General features: G+C 33.8%; 1 protein-coding gene across 1 annotated transcript; it reads right to left on the reverse strand.

The window, feature by feature from the left end:
* Window positions 1-9,487: 9,487 nt before the first annotated feature.
* LOC149240726 (phosphate transporter PHO1-like) lies at window positions 9,488-22,143 on the reverse strand. Its single transcript, XM_089370297.1, has 15 exons — window positions 22,092-22,143; window positions 20,714-20,963; window positions 19,916-20,207; window positions 18,608-18,752; window positions 16,854-16,902; window positions 16,691-16,762; window positions 16,435-16,564; window positions 15,345-15,468; window positions 14,025-14,280; window positions 13,790-13,894; window positions 13,324-13,368; window positions 13,048-13,206; window positions 9,990-10,271; window positions 9,726-9,871; window positions 9,488-9,578 (listed from the first exon to the last, which is right to left on the reverse strand). Exons 2-15 carry the CDS (start codon window positions 20,918-20,920, stop codon window positions 9,488-9,490), a joined length of 2,103 nt encoding a protein of 700 aa, XP_089226423.1. The 5' UTR covers window positions 20,921-20,963; window positions 22,092-22,143.
* Window positions 22,144-23,492: the final 1,349 nt, after the last annotated feature.

Genomic DNA, 23,492 nt, shown 5'->3' on the forward strand with positions numbered 1-23,492 from the left:
AAAATAATCCCAACTACCATCATAACATATAAATGCCACACAGTATCCAGCCGTTATCACTTGAGCCTCCAACCAGCTTTCTGAAACATAGTCGCTATAGAGTATCCAACCGTCATCACTTGAGCCTCCGACCAATTTTCTCAAACATAGTCATTAAGGATGTGGTTAATGCCATCAATTCCCAATGCATTATAAAATGACTCCTTAAGTATGTTGCTAAAATCCTCAAGCCCCTTGTCGGAAACACTGATTCTTTCATCAAAGACTCCCATGACTTTGTGAATCTCATTAAGAAGGAGACGATAGAACGTGATGACATCCTTGTTAGCTTTGACGTAGTATCCTTATTCACCAAGATTCCTCTTGAAGAAGCCATTCAGGTTATAAAAGAGGTTACTGATCCAGGGACTGCAAGGTTGGCCGAAATCTGCTTGCGATCAACAGTTTTCACCTTCTAGGGAACATATTATGAACAGACATCTGGAGTGGCAATGGGATCCCCCCTTTCGCCAATCGTGGCCAACTTATACATGGAATATTTTGAAAAGAAGGCCCTGGAATCTTACCCTTTGAAACCAACATGGTGGAAGCGATTCGTCGATGATACTAATATTAAATGGACACATGGTAAAGCAGAGCTTGACAAGTTTTTTATTCACCTAAATTCCATCTCCTCAGAAATTAAATTCACTATGGAGCTTGAAGAAAAAATGAGCATCCCTTTTTTAGACATCCTCATCATGAGGAAAGAGGATGGCTCCATAGGGCATAAAGTCTTTAGGAAGCCAACCCATACAGAAAACTACCTCCACGCTGATTCCCACCATCATCCAGCCCAGAAACTTGGTGTTCTAAACACTCTTGCTATTAGGGCCCTTCGAATTTCTAACGCTGATCATCTGAATGAAGAAAAGAAGCATTTAGTCTCAACCTTTAAGGGTATAGGCTACAAATAAAATGAGATTAAAAGAGCAATTCAGAAAGCCGAGAAAAGGATATTATCTCATGAACCTAAGGCCCAAGATCAACTTGAGGGTGGTAGGATTGGATGCAAACATGAATGAAAAAGTGGAAGCAAACATGGGTCCAATGGTAGGCGTAAAACTTGGCACAAATTGTGGTGAAACAAATGTGGATGCAACAACGGACACAGAAAAGGACACAAACTTAGATGCAAAAAAGAGACAAACATGGATACAAAATAAAATGAAAAAATGGATGTAAACATGGACACAAACATGGGTGCAACAATGGACACAAAATTAGATGCAAAAATGGATGAAACAAAAGTGGATGCAATAGGGGATGCAAAAACATACACAATATTCGATGCAAACTTGAACACAAAAGAGGGTGCAAATGTGGATTCAAAAGAGGAAGCAAATGTGGTTTCAATGGTAGGTGCAAGATATGGTGCAACAAAAGTGGATGTAACAATAGACAAAAAAAATATGCAAAATAAGATGCAAAAAGGGATGTAAAAGTGGAAGCAAATATTGATGCAACATGAGAAACAAAATTGGATGCAAAAAATGGATACAATAGAAGTAGATGCAAAAGTAGATGCAAAACGAGATGCAAAACCCAATGCACAAACCTGACACAAAAGTGGAGGCAAAAAGAGATGCAATATTTGATGCAAGAGGATGTGAACATGGATGTAAAATTGGAAGCAAACGTGGGTACAACATTAAGTGCAAAACATGGTGCAAATTGTGGCACAACAAAGTGGATGTAATGATAGATGCAAAAAAAGAATCAAACTATGATGCAAACGAAGATGTAAAAAGGGATGTAAAAAGTGGACTTTAAAATGGGTGCAATAGTGGATGCAAAATTGTATGCAAAAGTGGATGCAATAGAAGTCGATGCAAAAGTAGATGCAAAACGAGACACAAAACTTGATGCAAATCCTGATCCAAAAGTGGATACAAAAAGGGATGTAAAAATAGATGTAAAATTTTATGAAAACCTAGACGCAAATGAGGATGCAAACATGGATGCAAAATTATAATCAAAATTGGGTGCAAAAGGAGGTGCCAAAATAGGTGCCAATTGTGGCACAAAAATATTAGATGCAATAGTGGGCACAATAATAGATGCAAAAGAGGATGTAAATATGGATGCAAAACAAGATGGAAAAGTGGATGCAACAAAAGTAGATGCAAAATTATATGCAAAACTAGACACGCAACTCGATGTAAAACTTGGCGCAAAAGGGATGCAAAAATGGATGCAAAAAATGATTTAAAAAAGGATGCAAAAAAGGGTGCAAAAGTCGATGCAAAACTTGATGCAAGTGTAGGTGCAAAAACTGGATGCAAATGAGGATGCAAAAGTATGTCAAACAAAATTAGGTGTCAAACTTGATGCAAAACCTAGAACAAAACCTGGTGCAAAGGATGATACAAAACTTGGCATAAAATTTGGTGCAAAACCTATTGCAATACTTGGTGCTAAACTTGGTGTAAGATTTGGTGCAAAACTTGATGCAAATTTTCTGTCAAGTTTTGCACCATATTTGATAAATGGATGCAAATAGCACCAAAAATGGGCTCTAAATGCAAAAAAAGAAGTAAAAAGGGACGCTAATCACAGGGATTTTCTGTAGTGTCCATAAGAGGAAATCTTGTACACTTCCAGCCAACACAGTGCTCCAAGGAATCGACCATAAAAAGAAAATATTTCAAAATATCATGCACCATTTGTTCATTTCGAAGATCAGAGAGGGTTGGGACCACCTTGGAGAGCCATCGAGGAGGAAAACCTATTTCAACCACCCTACAGGAAACAACAACTACAGGAAATGCAGGGAGCTACAAGAAACAATGGAAATTCATAGAGAACACTAAAAGGAGGTGCATAGGGTCCAACTGCTCAGAAATTATCCTCATCCAAAGCATCATAGTGAAAGGTAGGTGGCCCATATCTCCTATGCTTTGAATTGATAGCTAGGAACAGAAAAATTTTGGTTTTTAAGTCAAAACAGTGGGCCTCGGAGTTAAAAAAAAAAGAAGAAGAATTTTGAACAGTTTGAAGGTTGTGTAGGGATACAGAAAAATTGCAACCACCCATCACCCTTAATCACCCTAATAATTAAAGCTAAGCCTACCAAACTGCTTACACTCAGCCAACTAAAAAAGGAAAATGACAGGAGGTTTTAACAAAAGGGAGCCCACGAAGACATCTAGAATACTCCTCCATCCCCCTATGGTAGAAATATTCAGAATACATAACTGGTTGGGATTATTTGAGCTACTCAGAGGGTATGATGATGATGTAGCTCAAGAGTTTTCCATGGCACTTAACCCTCAGGATAGGATCAATGCTACCATGGTGGTAAGAGGACTGTCAATTAAAATTACTCCTAAAGTAATTAGAAGAATCACTACATTTCCTCAAGGGATGCCATGGAGAAAGGAGGATAAGGCTGCAAGCACTTTTGCAAAGAAAAACTCCTTCTTAAGGGATGAAGAGCCAATTGACGATAAAAATGGGATAAGAAGAGAAAGACTTCCCTACTCTTGGAATGAGGTAAGCTACCATATTCTCAAATATATCTCTTGTGAAGGGAGGCTTAGTATAGTCTATGGTTATAAATTTAGGCTCCTCCATGAGTTGATATTTGGAGAGGGGATACCCACTGATAGAAGATTCAGTATACCCTACTTCTTACTGCAATCAATAATAGACATGAGATTAAAAGTCCAACATATTGAACATCAACAATTGGCACACCATGGACCTATTAAGCTAATACTAGAGGATGCCCTTAGCCAGCTCAGAATCCCCATTCAATGGTCCACATTCAGAGACATGGATAGAGAGGTTATGATTGATATATAAGCCCTTGCGTGTTACAGGGAAAATACCTCTAGTGCTGAAGAGGAGGCAGAAGAAGAACTTGAAGAGGAAGAATAAGAACCTAAAGAGGAAGGATAACACCCAGAGGAAGATGAGGGTGCAGAAACAAAGAAAACAGAGGAAGAAGAAGCAAAAGAAGAATGAGAAGAAGAGAAAAGTGAAGAGAAAGAACATGAGGAAAAAGAAAGCTCTAAGTAAGACACCAAGGAAAGGGAGGAGTCTCCAAGGTTGTCTCCTGATTTAACTGAGAGGGAGGTAGCTTCTACCTTGACTTCCCGAAGCACACCTATAAAATCAAAAGGGAAGAGATAGAGGCGGTCTCCCCTATGTTTCAAAACAAGGAGGAGTACTAGTATCAAATAGGGGAGACCACAAAAACCCACCAAGACTCCTATCATTATTGAGGACTCACCAAAAGAGAAAGAAAAGCTAGTCTCCCTAGAAATAAAAGGTGAAGAGGGAACATCAAAATAGGATTCCCCAAAGTCTCCCATCACCTATGTTAGGAGGTCTGTCAGAAGGTCAGAATTAGCAAAGCAAAACAAATAACCTTTGATCCCATTTCAAAAAGGAAAAAACCTCCTATAGGAAACACAGACAATCCTACAGGAAACTCTGTCAGCACTATAGGAAACACAGAGAAAGCATAAGGAAGGACAACAAGGATAGAGGAAAGGCAAGGAAGAAACAACATAAGTGCAGGAGGAGGAAGATGCCTCAAAGACATCTAAGGGAGAATACCAGGAGCTGTAGGAACCTAGCCCACATCCAAATCTGAGCTCTTACTACAGATTCATTGAGGGAGACAGAGTATACCATGGAAATTTTCAATCCCTCTCTTATTTGGGCTTGAGAAGGAGGGAGGAAGGACACATCACTGGATGAAAATTGCTAAAACAAATCATGTAGAGGATGTGGGCCATATGGAAAAGAAGCTACTGGAGATGGTAAGACAGTTGAGTAGGATAAGAGACAGGGAACGAATTATGAGATCTCAACTAGAGACAAAAACACATGGCTAAGGAGGCAAGTATAGGAAAAAGAGAGCCAATTGGCCACCATGGCAAGCAACTCCATGGAGGCACTTTAGTGTAGGATGCCGCCAAATCCATATGCCTTGTACCTCAAAGATCAATGGTTGTAATCTCAGATAAAGACACTAGCAATAATGGGGACTATGCCTTTCCAAAACTATAGGTAGTTCATTGAGCTATGTGAACAAAGCACCCTAGAGGATAAGGAAAAGATATCTGAATTCTACTTACACAACTTGGCCTTAATAGACTTGAATGTGTGGGACCCCAATGCAAAGTTGGGGGACTTACAACTAATGGCCCTTACATCATGGATGAGTCATGAGGAGGCCAGGGCTAAGGAGGTGAAGAGGGTGTTGGAAAGAGAAGAAAAAGAGCCCCTTTACATCATAGCAGAACATATCAATTCTATGGTTGTCATTAGCACCCACAACATCATCGCCAATGATCCCTAACTTGCACCAAGATACCTAGCTACACAAGAGCAAGCAGTTACACATTTTGAGGACACCTTGAGATTGTTAGGGGATGAAAGCCATCAATCATGCAAAAGGAGATGGGTCACCCTACCATACAACCTAAGGATTAAGGAGTATCATTCCCCTAAAAGAATGAGAGATGCACTAGAAAGGACTCCACTGTATAAGAAGGCACTACAGAGACTCAAAATCAATTGGATTGGTTTGAAACTCAGTACACCCTTTCTATTGGGTATGTTAGAAGGTAAAAAGGAGGAAGAAGAAAGAAAGTAGTGGGAGGAAATAGAGAAGCATGCAGGGTTTTATCCACAAGAGGAAACTCCATCAACAGAGGCCTGAGATGTCAGAGAGGCCACAAGAGCTATGAAAGACATGGACATAGACTAAGTTGCTCAGAGGATGAGCAACACTTTCAGTAGGGGGGTGATGATGAGGCTCATCAATAGGTAAATTATATGGGCCTTAATGCCACTCTCCAGTTTATTAAAATCAACTTTTCTCACATTATTTTACATATTTTATTATATTTTTCTTAGTGAGAAGGGTAAAGGTGAGATGTTATGTCAAGTGGCCTAATGTGCATTAATTGCAGGATTTGGAGCAATTTTTGGGTAATTTAAGTATAAGAACTCGAAGTAGACAAGAAAGAGGGATTTTAGGAGATTGGATCTCCCTCCTTAACTCAATCACTCGAAGATTCCTCTACCATATCTCATCATCTCAGACTTACAAGCAGCCAAGCCCACCAAGTTCATTAGTAGCCAGGCCAGTGATAGTTGAAGACAAGTTAATCTCGAGTTTGGGAGCCAAGCCTCCCTACTTTTAAGGAAGTTGTTGGTAGCTTCAATTGTATAAATAATAAGGCTTAGGGCCTCTTTAGGATTCGACATTATATGGTAGCCAAGAGGCATTTTAGAGTTTGTGACTCATTACTCTTATGTATTTTTGACATTTTGATGAGAATGAGAAGCATTTCCTTGATCCGGCACTGAGTTGACTCAGAGGTTGAAGCTCTTGAATTAGGGCCCAACCCTGGTGGCATAGGTTCCTATTTTTGTATATGTATGCTTAAATTACATTCATAGTTAGCTGATGAAGTTATTTATGCTTTATTTCATTTACAAGTACTTGAATGATCATTTAGTTTTGCTTCCATTAGTTTAAAAGGTATATCAATGGTACAATAGTGAAAGTGAATACTTCAAAAAATCTTGTGATAGTGGCCCCTTCCTCATCTTCCTCATGGGATCATGGTTTAAGGGCCCCACTCTCATAGCTCCAAGAACAGATTTGTCTCTTTAGATCATTGGATGGCTAGGGTTCTTGATTGAGTATATTATTGTTTATAATTCCTTAGAAGTACATGCAATTGTCATTTTGGTTTATTGAAGTTGTTGTAGTCTAGAAAGCATTGAATTTCACAGATTTGTCCATTAGACGTCAATAACTTTGTTTTTTCCTAAATTCAACTCATCTTCTCCATATTTAAATGAAGTTATGCATAACTGAAAGGAAGAATGTTTGCTGTTGTAGAAGTTTTTGATCTGCAGGGAGAACTCATTTCAACAACCTCATCCAATTCTTCTTCACCCATACTGCCAAAGTCTACCAACCCCTAATCCAAATTAATGCTTTGTAGCAAAGTGGACATCTTCCTTGAGCAAATCCAACCACCTTGAAGAGTTAGGTTGAGCCTTGGGTAGTGTACACCTCATCTATGCCTTATGCCATTATCAGACACCTTTCCCACACTTTATTCCACCTCTCTTACCTTCCTATAGATTTCAACATGTTTCCTGTATTAAACCAAGACATCCTATAGTACTACAAGAAACCTTGTAGTAGCCTATTTTAAGCATGAATTGAAAAAAAATGATCATCTGAGCTTGGGTTAGGCCTCCACTTGGCTGCCATACCCTCAGTACCATTCTAGACCTATTTCCCCATGCCTTTCTCCCCTACAAAAGATTAGATTAGTTCACTTAGCATTTAAATTTATAAAATTTAAAATAAAAAGACTCTTTTATGCAATATCTAGTTAGTACATATACACAACAATCATAGTAGGTTTAGGATAATTTCCATGCTTACTTAGTCTAGATAACTAGATGCTAGAATGTAAGGTTAAATTAGGTCTCTTTTGCAAGTAATATGTACAAATACTTAACTAGATAATTTCATGTCACTTCATAGCACTTTCCAATTCAAAATTTTCATTTCCTAGAGTAGGTAGCATTTCCTTTCTGCATTAAATATAGTTTTCCATCTGTTGTTAGTAGTCAGACTCCTTGTAGTCAATAGAATACTGGTTTGAAAAACCCTAGTGGTCTATCGCCCTAGTTGAAAAGTGACAAGAGTAGACAATTGCATCTACTGTGTATACATCGCTGTCACCTCTACGTTTGTATAAACCCCAGGTTGATGAAGTAAAGTTGGTAGCCCTAGGAGTTGCAACATCATTGCTGCAATACTGGAGCTCATCACTCGGCATCTTATTGGTAATAGGGCATTTAATATTGTTGCATGAAGAAGAGTATACGTTGAATCAAGCCTCAATGTTGCGAAAATCATAGGTGATGCTAGTAGAAAAAATAATAGGATCTAAAAGTTTCAAAGTAATCATATTCATATACATCCAAACATTAATCCAAATCTTCCTGTTAGCACGTTCAATGACAAATCCACACAACACATCTAGTTTAAATATTGCAAGATACCCATGACTTATGGTAGCAGTTTATGTCATTCCATGAAAATAAGAAACTAGAGGTATAGTACGATAAAATATCCTTAATGATGGTTCTTTTCTCTGGCGCATACGACAAATACACACAGGAAATTAAAAAAAAAAAAAAAAAAAAAAAAAAAAACTGCGCAACAAACAGATTTATACTAATAATGTATATACAATAATAATAACACTCAATAACGTTCAAGTTTTCTTCATCTTCCTGTCTTTCCCGTAATGGAATCAAGCCAGAATAGGGTCTGGTCCCATGTTAGAAAAGAGAGAGAGAGAGAGAGAGAAAGAGAGAGAGCAGGGCGATTAAACACACAACACCAAACACAAAATGTATTCTTTGATCACATAAAGCAGTTACATATATAAGAATTAGATCACCGACTTCTAGATAATAAGATCCAGAGAAGGTGGATCTATGACTCATAGAGAACTGACACACATAGGGAAATAACTATTTCTAAAATCACACCTAGATACTCACAATAACAACTCACCACAACTTGGAAATCATGGAAGCATTACTTCCAATAATATATAGAAAGAGAGACAGGGATATGCAACATTTCAATATATATATATATATATATATATAAAGAGAGAGAGAGAAAATTTTATGATATATATTTTCTATTTCTAAATATGTGGGAGCATGTATTAACATTTGAATGTAGAGAATATGAATCATAAATAAAATATTTCTAGGTCAACTAAGTATATATTATATAAAGCAAGTGAAGAAAATAAAATTAGATATATATATATATATATATATATATATATATATATATATAGTTAAAGCATTTTAATAGTTTTTTGTTTGAAACCAACATAGATCCATCTAACTCTAGATCTAACATGAGCCTAAAGGAATTAAATCTCTCCAAGCTCAAAGTTTGCACTCAGAAAAAGGCTTACATCTTGAAAAATCTGATCTCTACCGTTAGTAGATCGAAAATTAAATAGATCTATATTAATCATATTATAAACTCTTTCTTGATGGGATTTAAAAAGCATGGTATTAAACATCTTACCTAAAACAATTTTTCATATACATGTGTTTGGTTACAATTAAAAATTGCCTAAGAAAATCTTAATTTGGGAAAGAAAAAATTTGGCACTTTCCCAGTGATATCATTTCATATTCCTCCAATCTTACAAATACAAAGGATAAATCACAATTTTGTGAAAAACGAGATAAAACAGGATAGATTATAATTTTGTGAACAACCATATAAAAAATAAATCAGAATTTATCCCTCTTGATCAATGTCTTTAAATGGCAATGGAAAGCTGTTCTAAGGTTGCCGAAGCCGTTGAGATGCTCATTTTCATCACAGCTTTGCGGACAATGATATAAAAATAAATATTCATCCCTCCTGACCAATGTCTTTAAATGGTAATGGGACCGTTTTCACTGCTCTGAACTTGCCCACGTTGTTTAGGTGTTCATTTTCCACTCTGCACATACATTTTCAACAGAAACAAAATATAAAATAGCAGGTCGTAGATTGATACAGAATATCTTCAAACAGAAATTCAAAATTCCATAGGTTGGCCACACCAAATTACAGTTACATGAATACTCTTTCCTTTAGTTTCACAAACCTGTAAAAATTCCACATGCCACGGCGAGCAATTTCTGCCATTCCAAAAATAAAGTCTAAGTGCTTGCGGCCAATGGATTCAAAACCGCAGACTTGATGTAATATTAATGAATACAGCCAAGTTAATCGAAGCAGTGCATCAGCAGCCTGTAAGATTTAATTCACCACACCAAAACGAAATCTCCATCACATGTAGAATTTTTCAGCAGGCAACTTAGGTTATAAAAAACAATTAAGATAAAAATATGAAATGTGTTTAATTTACCATCGAAATAAAATATGGGGCTCTGCTCTTCAATATGAGTTGATCTCTGAGCCAAGGGTTCACAGATTTCCGTTGAAGTAAACCCCAATCCATGACAACGTCCCAATAAAATTGATAGACAGTGGCGATGGTAGAAGATACTATGTACAATGCGAGGCATAGCTTCGTTTGATTGGTTTCGTATGTAAGCCTTACCAGGACTGCTATAAGCGCAGAGATATACTTTCCACCATTGGCAATCTGTGATTGATCCTTCCTATCATCGCGCCACCTCCTTAGACACTGCCTTTATGGTAGGGAAAAGTGAATAATGGTTACATAGTATTAATCATGAAAAATAATGACTTTATTATAAATTTGAAACGCCTAAATATTTGTTTTTTTAGCTATTATATTTTACCTAGTTTCATTATCTTTGTTGGTTTGAAACTGTCGACAAATGGTATTTCATGTGATCTTCGCCAAAAAATCTTTTGTAAACATTTGTTGTTATTTATATGTATTGAATTTAGTGAAATTGAAAAATGAGCGGGATAATTTTGGGCCAATTAAGGATTAAATTAAAAAAGTTATAATATTTTAAACATTAAATTTATGTTAAATAAATTATCTAAAAAAAATAAATAAATTTCAAATTAAAATAAATATAAACTAATAAATAAATATGATATTTGAAATTACTAGTATTATAGCACCTTATTAAAATAACTAAATATAATATAGCTATCTAATTTTAAAATATTATAACATCAAATTTATATAATCTATACAATATGATTATAAAAAAAATTATAAAGAGAGTTCAATAATAACAAAATTATTATTAGTAAATTAAAATTAAAATTATTAGGTTTTATACAATAATATAAATTGAAATATTGAATTAAGGATTTAAAATATAATTAAATAATTAATATAGATTTATGTTAATTTTGTTGTTGTCAAAATGATAAATTTTAAATTGTATATTTTAATTAAGGATTTTTATTATTTTAGAAGAGTAAGTTGTTTCATGGATTTTCTCAAAAAAATATTGGTCTCATTCTTACTAGATTTATTGGTGAACAAGGCATGCCTAAGTATAAACTACAAAATGTACTGCCAAAAAGATAGTAATCTACTAACACTAACTAAACAACCAAAACACATTATTTTTTATCTGAATTTATTGAGAATTAAATGTTCTAGAGTTGAACCTAGAGGAGATGGGGTTTGAACTTGCAATGGACATGGCCCTCCACCTGAGAAATCTGAGTTTCCAACTGCTCCAACTTTTCTTGGAGTTGCCCAAAGGCCCACCAATTTGTCATGTGTTTGCCACAAATTCCGCTAGAGGTGTTCCTTGAAGTCCAGGATGTCATTATGGTCATCTTGGCAAGCTTGGTCAAGCTAGACAATCGAATTATGTAGTGGTTGAAAAATGTGAACCATGACATCCACAGAAGTGGGGCTATCATACTAAGAGAGAGAGTATGGCAACGCAGGATCCACTATCTTGCCAAGACCCCGGTGTTGAGACATTTGGCGGTGCTGGACTTTACGCATGTTAATCCCGCTGGCCTTCTTACAAAGAGCCAATTCCCACCTCCTTTTGCACTAGAATCTTTGTGTGTTCTAGAAAACACTTCAATAACACAAATGAATACAAATTTGGTGGGCATGGACCATTCCTCCAACTAGAGCATAAACGATATTCCACCGATCCCACCCCAAGCTATGTAGACTAACTAGAATTAGATAAGTCGCCACTGGGTAGTCTGGGCCAGGTTCAAATGTAAGACATTATAACCTTCTGTCAATTCTGACTCCATCACAAGGGGACCTATATTGTGCCTCACACAAGAGAAGAAAAGGATTTGGGCAAACAAAAGCCTATATCCACCCAAATAAACGGTTACTATCCATAGAACCAGACTAAAAATCTACCCTGTCCACACACAATTGCGACACTTCGTCGAATTTTGTAACAAAAGCATGCTCAACCATTACTTTGCAATCCTCAGAGCTAAAACCCAAACTTCATTGTCCAGGTGTACCAAAAAAATGAAGCAACTAAAAAAATAACTAGAGTGAAATAATTTAATTCAAGTATGAATTACCCACAAAAACCACCACAAACAACTCCCAGTCAACAGGGCTAACACTGTCCCTCACCACTCTACCATGGTCGCTGCACTATCTCTCCGGTTTGCGAACAACCTCACAACCCAGAACCGCATATACTCCATAGTCCCGCTCATACTCGAGCTCAGCAAGGGGAGTCACTCTTGGAGAAATCTAAAATAATCCCAACTACCATCATAACATATAAATGCAACACAGTATCCAGTTGTTATCACTTGAGCCTCCAACCAGGTTTCTGAAACATAGTCGCTACAGAGTATCCAAACGTCATCACTTGAGCCTCCAACCAAGTTTCTGAAACATAGTCATTAAGGTTGTGGTTAATGACATCAATTCGCAATGCATTATTAAATGACTCCTTAAGACCTAGCACATGTAATCCACCTATTAAGAATTGCATAACCAAAGTCAAAAAAAGGGCATGTGCTGAATAGCCCTTCCCACACATCCCAATGCCTCATCAATGGACACCCCATTGCACTGTATATTTTAATTAATTTAAATAACTATAAAATAATGATTAATATCAATTAAAATTAAAATTCTATTTTTAATTAATAAATTAGAATTAATTTATTAATTTATATTAATATATTATTTAAACATGATATAAATAAAAATATTAATTTAAATATTTAAAATACAATTATATATTTAATTTTATTAATTCTAAATTTGTAAAATGAAAAAGAAATTAATAATTAAAATACAAACACTTTTCCAAATACAAAATTTAAAATTACATATTCAATATATATATATATATATATATATATATATATATATATATAACAAAGCTTTAAAAAATACACTTAGAAAATCATTTTTACATAATGGAAAACTTTGAAAAAAGTTATGTTTAAAAAAATTGATACTTCAACTGAATTGTCAATTCATTAAAATAAAAGAAAAATGCTGCTGTAACTTTACGTACCTGCAACAATCTCCACCAATAAGGTAATATTGCAACAAATAGTTCGAAATGCTGAATAGCATGGTTTTGAGAACATATGTCTGAGCTAGCTGCACCACCATTATAGTAACGACTGACGTAGTAGCATGAAATGTTCTCAAGGTTTCGTAACGCTGTGATCTACAAGAATAGAAATATAATAGATGGAATTCTTTGCAATAAAAGAAGTAATTGATGCATTCAATCTCTACGTTTCATCGTTGCCATGAAAAGTATGTTGAGAAAAGATTTAAGCACCTGACTAGTGAATTGATCAGCCAGGAAAAAATCAGCAAACTTAACCTGTCAATATAGCTCAGTAAAATCAAAATAAATCATAGAAAAACACATATTTTAAAAGTTAAAAACTATGAAATATACTAAGAACATTTAAATAGAGACAAGGTGTCCTACTGAGTAAGATAAAATTTATTCAAAATGTATTGATTTTGAGGGTTTATTACATAAGAGTAAAAATCATAGTTTTGTTCATGGTTTTATTTGGTTTTCCTCATGTTTCCACCATATTTAAAGGAATTGGAAATCTCAGGATCCAACCAAACTCTAAGCTAAAACCCAATATGATTTTGTTTTAAAGAATTTAGGTAAACTGTCTTTAAAAAAGTGCCTTTGCTATTTTGTCTAAGATAAATGTACACTGGTTTTAATTTTTAGATACTATGAGCATCAATGAATATGAAAGGATCGATTTTATGGATATTACCTTGTATAATGAGGAACATATAGTACGCCATACACATCGAAGAAAATAATATCGAGTTGATTTGTAACAAATATTGAATGGTAAAACAATAAACAATAAAAGCACCTGCAGTAAAATGAATTTGAATAATTAATAAGCTATAATATTGGTAATTATATAAGAAGATATATAAAAATAATTGAATTCTCTTGGGCATAAAAGAATTGAAAATATCAGGATGATGACAACTACTTACCAAAAAACTGGTAATGGGAATTAATTGTCCCTCTTTGACTAAGGCTGAACTTCTTGATGTGATCAGGAGAAGGTGGGAAAATACACATGCTGTGAAAATCGTTGTGAGACCAGTACTAAGAAGCAGAACTTCAAGACATCTCATTTCTGTACTAGGTGCAAATTCAAATATAAAGGCATAATTTATTCGTTTCCTCTCCCAAAGGTACAAATTGAGACCATACATGTAAGTATGGAAAAGCAACAAGGCAAATGTGCTGTAGACATATCAAACAACATCGAATTAAAGGCATAGTCTAGCAGAAAACAAGTTGCAGAAACCAAACCAAGAGATTAAAAAAACAAAAAACATCCCGCTACTGCATTGTAAAGTATTAATGGTAGTATACATGTTTGTATGGATAGTTAAGTATCTTATCTGATTTCTTTAAAAAATGTTTGTATGTTTTTTAATATTTTTTGTTACTCATTTTGTGGATAATCTACTGCTTTGATTATAATATTATAATATAAATGGATTACTAAGAGATAACAAATTTTGTTATGGATAAGTTCTATAAGAGTATTTGGGATAAGAAGCTAGAGAGAGACAAAGTATTATATTGAAGTGTTTAATCCCACTCATAATCTATTGCTTTGATTATAATATAAATGGACTATAAAGAGATAAAAGATTTTGTTATGGATAAGTTACAAGAGTATTTGGGATAAGGAACTAGGGAGAAAGAAAAAGTATTCTATTGAAGTGTTTAATCCCACTCATAATCATCAACAAAAAAACATACATAGAGTCCAATATTTCTTGGAGAGCTCAAGTTCTAATTGCTAAGTTAAGGAGGAAAGATTATGTATTTTTTGTTCTTCCTGAAAAGTGGAAACAAAAAAAGCATTTCATTTTAGAATACAAGGCCTTCAAATACAATAGGGGAAAGTTACACAGATATTATGGCAGCTAGTTCTTGGGATAATCTATTTAGCGAGGGGTTTGTGTACAAGTTGGGAGCATTTATTGTGAGGCTTCACAGAAAAAGGTGAAAAAGCAATCTGTTCTATAAGATCTTTAGCCTCATAAAGGTTAAAATAATTTTTTTCTTTCTTATTGTTTTAACATACCGAAAATTGTATTTAAAACTTGCTTTATTTATATAAATTAGTAGGTGAATACTGTTTTTGGACAAGAGTTTGTTTGATATTCTTTCCAGATTAAATGACTTTTTTTCTATCAAAGTCTTGAAAAAACTTGTTGATATATATATATGTTTATGGTTTGCAAATAAAATTTGAAATGAATTGTGTTTTATATGTATGAAAACTATAATACCTGAAAACTGGATAAACAATTATTCTGAAACTTGAGCTTTCCAAGTAGTCTGCAATTTGAGAATGAGTAGAAAGCACAAGAACAAGTGTGAAGAACAAACTCCATGAACAGCCAGTAAAGATTCCTGCAAGAAGGGTGTCTTTAGAACATGTTACACAAATAAATAAAAAATGTTAAACAATTGCAAATTTATAAAGATAATGGGTCTTGAAACCAACTTCCCCATATCACTTGATTCAGGGAGAGAGGCACGCACTAATATGTGTCATTTTCTTATGATTAATTAACTAAAATGATTTTAGTATTGTTAAAGATTTACTTTAGTTTCGACCTTTATTCTGAACTTATTTCAAAAGTTTGAACATAAAATATAATAAAAACTAAACCTGTCACACAAATTAATGTACACTAACTAAACCTCACACACAAATTCATGTACACTAACTAAACCTCTCACACAAATTCATGTACACTAACTAAACCTCTCACACAAATTAATGTACACTTTCTATATACACATAAACTTTTTATAAAAAACCTAAACACCAATGTTTTGCTCATTAAAAGGGCGTACTGAACTACCTGTTTCCATTAAAGATTGTAAAGCACCTGCCTTTTATCAGTTACAAAACAACAGCTATTCATCTTTTTTTAGGTTAGATTAAAGATTTCTGGGATTTTTAGCCTGTTGTAATATATTTTCTAGATTTATTCCCTGTATGTTGATTTGAACTTTGTATCTCTAATTGAGGTTTATCACACTTTTTTTGTTTCTTAAATTTTAGATTTCTGAGATTCTTAGCTTGTTGTAATATATTTTCTAGATTTATCCCATCTATATTGATTTGAAGATAAGGTTTTGTATCTTTAATTGAGGTTTACCACACTTTTATCTTGATAATAAACTTCAATACTTTTATCTTGATAATAAACCTTAGTTGAGAGTTCAAAACATCGATCTTCACATCAACATAAATAAGATGAATCCGAAATTGGGAATAATAAATTGAGATTTCAGGTAAATATATGTAGCTAAACTGAATACTTTGCTTGGGAATAATAAATTGAGATTTCAGGTAAATATATGTACCTAAACAAAATGTCTTTTTCTTGGAGTCAGGTCTGGGAGAAGGTCTCAGACAGACCATGGCTTCTCTTCGGTCGTTTTTGCTGAAGTGCTTGGTGAACAGAGCCTCTACTTTCCCCACTAAGCTCACAACCTTCAGTAACAATATTTCACAGAAAAATAAAATGCAGAGTTTTCCAGTGTCAAGAACTCAGAACTTTCCTCATTCAACAAGTTCAAAAATTATTGCATTTTAATGGAGATAGGAGAGTCTTGGCACCTTGTCGGAGCTTGAGAAATATGAAGTTTCAACGGCTCTCAGGTAAGTATCCAACACATCTTTTCCTGTAACCTGTGCAGAAACAATTCAGACATTGGTCTTACTAACAGACATTTTCATAGCGAATGCTATAATCATAATTATTATTTTCTAACTTTACTACCTTATCGTACTTCTTCAGTATTTTTGCAAATGCCAAAGTGTTGAGCGAACTGCATTGAAAAAAGTATTTAGTCAGTAAAATATTTTTGGTTCACATAAAAATGTTTTGGTTTTTATTTTGAGAATCTAATCCATTATTTCTAAGTATTATAATAAATTATTTTTAAATATTATAATATTCTAAATAGAAATAATTACATTGATTATTTATATATTTGTAAAATATGTTAACAATAGTATCGATAAAGAAGAATGATGATCATCATATTAAATTTGATTTACTGTAATATATATTTTTTAATTTTATTTTATATAAAAAAACATGGAAAGAAGTGTTTAATATCATAATAATTTTACTAAATTAAAAAGTTATAATATTATCATTACGACCATTTTTTGAAATTAAAATTTGATGGGGGTATACTTAACATATTACGAGAAAAAATACTTTTCATCTTTAATTTTCTAAGTCTTATAAAATGTCAGTTTTTTTTTATCGATAAAATTCTAAAAATTATGCCACACTTATGGAAGATTCTTTTATTATCGCATAAAATTCTAAAAATTATGTCACAATTATGGAAGATTCTTTTATTACATGATATTTTGGTAGTTGTTTAATACTTACAAAAAACACCCTTTAAATCTAATTAAATAAACAAAACTAAACTCTGGTAATACAATTGTTATTCATATTTTACTTATAAAAATATTTTAAAATATTATATACCATATATATTTGTATGAACAAAATAAACAATAAAAAATTATTAAAATATTATGGAATAATTTTATATTAATTTTAGTCTTAATATTATATTATAATATTATTAAATGAAATGTAAATTATAATTATAATTATAGGTTTAGAAATAGAATTATGTTATTGATAAATTATAGTTAATTATATTATTTTAAATATAATGATTGAGAAAATGAAATAATGTGGTTATATAAATTAAAAATAATAATAATTTTTTTTTTTTTTTTTAAGTTTAGCCAGATAACATCTTTATAGTTGATTAGGGCAGGGAATTGAACTAGTCATTTCACATCAAAAATATCTTAACAAAGTACCTAATCACTATCTATCCAACAACCCATAAACAAGATAATTAATATTATTATTAGATAAGAATTACATATATATTATATTTTCAAATGTTAAAAATTAAAATATCTATCTAAAAAATTAAATATTTCAAAATCTTTTATCCAATTTATTTAAAAAACAATCAAATAATAATAATTAAATATAAAACTTGTGTAAAATATTTTAATTATAAATTAAATAATTCATTATATATATTACAAAATTATTATCTTTTTCTAAATTCATGTTTTATATAAAACATATTAACCTCAATCAATCATTCATATATATATATAACTTATTTACTATTTATATAGAATTAATTAATAAATGAATAAAATATATAAAATTATTCGAATTCAAGCTTTTGTGATCTATAACTTGTTAATTCCTGAGAATTTTCGAAAAAATCATATAGAGAGTATTTGGTCGACCGTTCCAAACTGGTTCATTTTCAAAACAAGATAAACCACTGGTTCAAAACCTGTCGATAAATTAACAATATATAAAATTAATTAATAAATAAATAAAATATTTTGAAAAATATTATCTACTCCACTAGGCTTCCGTATGGTGCACAGCCGCAATTTAATATGGGGACGTTACGCAGGAATTTGCGGAGCTTGCGTGCCATAATAAGAAAAAGGTATATTGAAAGAAACCTGTAGTTTTGGAGTAGAGTGAGACCCTTATAATGTTCAACAAAGGCTGTACGTAACATCTTTTGTGCATGACCAACGTTGCTCCTGCTTACACAAAAGGTTCCATTTTTCATTGCGCTCGTCGCGCTCGCATTCTCGCAAGACTCTGCAAAAACACCTCACACAAAAAATGTGTGATTCACGTTATTCACGCTGCCAACCACTTATTTATATTTTTTATTTTCACTCTTTTCATAAAGTCCCAGCACTGCCATTAGAATACATTAATACTTTCTAATATTTTCCTCCAACAATTTCATACTATTTGGTTCACATATTGCAGCCTATTTGGAACTCCTTAATTGAATAATATAAACATAAAAAAAGGAAAATAATAAGCATTTGGAATGTCGTTATTACATTCCATTTATATAAACAGGAAAATAAGGAACATTTGGAATGTGATCGTTATGCCATTTCTATGGTTGAAAATATTGAACATTTGGAATGTGGTCATTACCTACCAATTACATGCCATTTCTGTATTGTTGAAAATATGTTATAGTTTTATTAAAAAAAATTGCTTTTGCTGATTTTAAATCTTGATTCTATATGTAAATAGTGTTTTGCCAAAGAGTGTTATTTTGAAATCCTTTTGTACATTCTATTAAAAGTGTTTCCCAAAGAGTGTCATAAAGATTACTTTGAAAAAAATTTGTGCATTGTATTTACTCCAAAAGAAAAAGAAAAAGAAAACCTATTTCATGGGCATTTACATGTGGGCAAAGGGAAATTTTTATTTTATTGGCATTTACATCGCTGTAGTCTGACTAGCCGGAAGAATTCTCTAGAAAGTAATGGAAATTCCAATCATATTTAGAGAAAATCTGGCAAGGATTTTTGTAAATCTAAGTTATAGTTGTTAAACTTCAAAATTTTAGGTGTTCTAGATGTGTTTGATGGTGCTGAATTCATTTCCACCATTAAAAACACCATTCAAACACTGCCTCTACAAGACTTTTTGAAATTTTTTTGCCAGGATTCCAGCCACTTTTGACTGTTCGACCAATTCCTCAGAAAGAGGAGTCCATATGAGCAAAGAAAAATTTCTATTTCATTTGTGGGTAAAGGCAGGTGGTATCGGATAATCTTGGCTTCCACCAATATTTGTGTCAATTTTCAAACATGATTTCATTTCTCGTGTAAAGGAAACTTCTACAAACCAATTAATTTGTATTTAATGAATGATGAATTAATTCATTATATGGTTGTCGTTACAAACCTTAAATAAATGTAAATAAATTCACATCTCTAACTTTCTTTGCATACCTATGTCTATTTCCTTCTCAGAATCATCTTGATCACCTATTTTACACGCTGCTAGTTGCCCTCTTATCTCAACCAGAGTCTCGAGCTGTACTTCAAGCTGTTTGGCTCGGAGCAGGAATTCCCTTTCTTTGATTTTGTAGAAGTTGTTCACCATGTTTAGCTGAGAGTCGAGCCTGGAGAAAAATATCTCCTCAAGCTTTAACCATGGAAGCGGCCCAAGAAGCTCTGTTTGATACGACTCCTCAGCCTCAGAACCGAGAAGATCATGAGGCTGCCCTTTATGATTTACTACCTGTCAATAAATTGCTCCCCAAATTAGCCCTTAACCTCAGATTCTATCTTATACCATCTACCCAGTGAACATGTAAGGCAACCATGCAAACAAACATAAATTTTGCTGCCCAAATTAGCCCTTAACCTCAGATTCTATCTCATACCATCTACCCAGAGAACATGTAAGGCAACCATGCAAACAAACATAAATTTTTCACCATGTTAGAAAACGAAAATGGAATAACAATTTAATAATGCATCTTCAGGATCTATCACACCAATGTTGGAAAAAAAATACAATAACAATTTAATTTTTTTTGAGATTCATTATTTTGTTATAAATTTTTTTGAACCAACCAAATTCATCTTCCAAATGAAGAAAATTGATTTAAAACATGGCAACAAAAATATTACTATTTAGATACATTTCAAAGTAGCTCTACTCACTAAAACCTCCCTTCAAAAATCCAAAAAATATTACTATGTAAACGTTTGAAAATCAATCTACAGCTTTTTATCCTGTACCAGTAAATTTACCCCTCGAGAACGAGTAGTACATATGCTGAAAGTGGGTCTGTGCTGCGCTCCATGAGTAGCATTGCCTGCTTGCTGTTCCAGCACAATCTGCTCTCGAATCTGCCCAATGATTTTCTTCAGCTGCTTATAGTTCACGTAAGCGTTTCTCCACTCAGGGACCAGCTGCCCTTCCAATTGCTTCTGAAACTTCACCATTTTCACAGATGTGAAAAGTGATCGGACTCCTATTCCAACTTCCCTGCAACACCACCAAATAACCACAAAATTTCAACTTTCCCTGCTTCAAGACCAAATAACCATAAAATTCAAACGGTCCCTCCTACAACACCAAATAATGAAAAGGTTTCAACTTTCCCTGCAACAACACCAAATAACCCTAAAAATCAATATGATAGCCACACATTGGCAGAAGTATATCAGTAATCATCCAACAATAAATTCTATGATTCCTCAAGGTACCAATTGGAATTTGACACATGATTATTGGCACATGAGGACTTCTCTTTGGTGTAGGAAAGTGGCATTTGAAAGTAATTTCCTTCCTGACCAAAATTTCGTTTACTACTGTGGAGATATATCGAATTCATTCGATACTGTTGGTGGAAATATGTTAAAAAATTGTGGTCAAATGGGCTCAAACCTTCAGAGTATCACTCAAAAACTTCAGATTTCATGAAAAAAAAAAATCTTTGTTTTGAAATTTGACTAATTTTATTTTTCAAACTATTATTTTTTTTCTATATAAGCTGAGATTAAACGGCTAGGGGCAACCCTAATATTGGATAGAACAACGATGAGGCCAAGCTCAACCAATGTTGAATGGAAAAATAGTGATGCCAAGCTCAATCACAATCAAGTTTTTATATAGGCTTGAGCTTAAATCAAGGCAACCCCAATATTTTAATAGTCCAAGAACGAAAATGCAAAGCTCAATCCCAATGTCGGATGGAAGAATAATAAACCCTAATGTTGAATAGAAAAACCATGATGCCCAACTCAATCCAGCTTGGAATCCTTTGAGTTAACCCTGTTCCAACTTGTCAAAGAGAAAATCATCCCACAGCTACCAGCGGTGTTATCAATCTTGTATGATCGTTGTTTGGGACCTTCAGCAATTGGACTATTGATTGGCAGGTTTTCACGTTTGGGGAATTTGATTTCAGAGCTTAGGCTACTTCATTGGGTGTAGGTATTTGTGAGAGTTTATTCTAATTGGCTCGATTCTAAACTACGGATCGAGGACTTCACCAAGAATCGCCATGACGCCCGTCTCTGGAATTCTAATCGCCAAAATATAGGATAACAGATTGGGGCTAATATGATAATCTGAATTCAATATGATTTGGAACAGGCGTACACCCTTTACCTGCAGGAGCGACTTCCCTGTATCGCGCGACTCAAGTCCTGCACCACGCGAGTCGGGAAACGCTGAAAGTATTCAGCCCGGGGTCGTGACACGAGGTAATATAGCCGTTAGACATAACTTCTAAAACAGAAAAAAGGAGATGGGCATTCACGTTCTCTGCGCTTATGCGCGTGCGATTCGTTTTGGAGATTTGCAAGCTTTTGTACATTGCCAGATCAACCCTAACCGCCATGGCGGCAAAGGTTAGCAGTTCTCGTTGGCTCATTGCTTTTCACGCATTCTTTCCGCCATGAAATGCTGAAGAAATTGAAATGGTATAGAGCACAGACGCCATGGTCGAGCCTCAAACGGAATTTTGTCCTAATAACACTCAGAAAGCGTTTCTTTCATCCGATGGGCTGGCTTCAAAGAGTTTGTTTTAAGCTTTTTAGTGTTTGGATTCCTCTGTTTTCTTTTGTTAGGTTGTTATATTGTACTAAATTCACACGGGAGTCTTAGGTTAGAGTACATAATGTCCTTGCTCAAGCCAGAGAACTCCATAGGAGGAATTGGCAAAAGGAATGTTCACCATAGTGCTATCATTGTTTCTTTAAAGAAAGTCATTTAGTATATTGAGTGAAGCGTTGACATCACGCTTTCTCAAAGGGTTAGCTACAACATCGTAATGGCTCCATCTTTTTCAACGTGAAGACCTGTGTCCCCACCAGTGTTCAAATTTGAACACATCACAGCCCTTCTGAAGCCCTCTAGCACGTCAGAGAAGTGCTCAGCGAAATTTACTAGTTAAAAGAAATTTAAATTTTGATTTTTACAAGTTTTAAAAAAATTTAAATAATATTATAAAATGTGATTTTTACAAGTTTTAAAAAAATTTAAATAATATTATAAAATGTCATATGAAGGGCTGCCTGTCCATAGGACATTTCAAAAAATCTCAGTGCTATGATTGATGTAACACTCTAAAGTCTGCAGGAGGTTCTACCAACACTCTAGAAAGTGCAACGGGACGTAATAGAGGTTGTTCATCCATTTCCAGGTCATTAGTCATAATGGCAGCACTGATAGAGTTAGCATTCATGATATGAGGTTTATGTTCGCACATTCATTGATAGCATAGGAGAAGTAGCTATGTATTGGTATCCATGAATAGGGCATATTTTGAAGGTATCGAAGATTTAGAAGAAACAAATGACAAAAGACAGAATTAACGATGACTGAGGTAGATTATTCTGAGCCTGTGAATCTTGCCTTCATTGTTTTTCCAATCCCAACCTTACGACCAATGCAGCACAAGTTCGCAAAGTATTTTTAACTCTCAATTTTAATTTTCAACTTTCATTTCTCTCGCTTTTCATTCAGGTCATTAATTTAGGTGTAACTGATTAAAATGATTACATATGG

Source organism: Pinus tabuliformis, chromosome 8 (assembly GCF_031772625.1).
Source record: "Pinus tabuliformis cultivar Carrire ecotype Pingquan chromosome 8, CPIR1, whole genome shotgun sequence".
In the NCBI taxonomy this organism is placed as follows: domain Eukaryota; kingdom Viridiplantae; phylum Streptophyta; class Pinopsida; order Pinales; family Pinaceae; genus Pinus; species Pinus tabuliformis.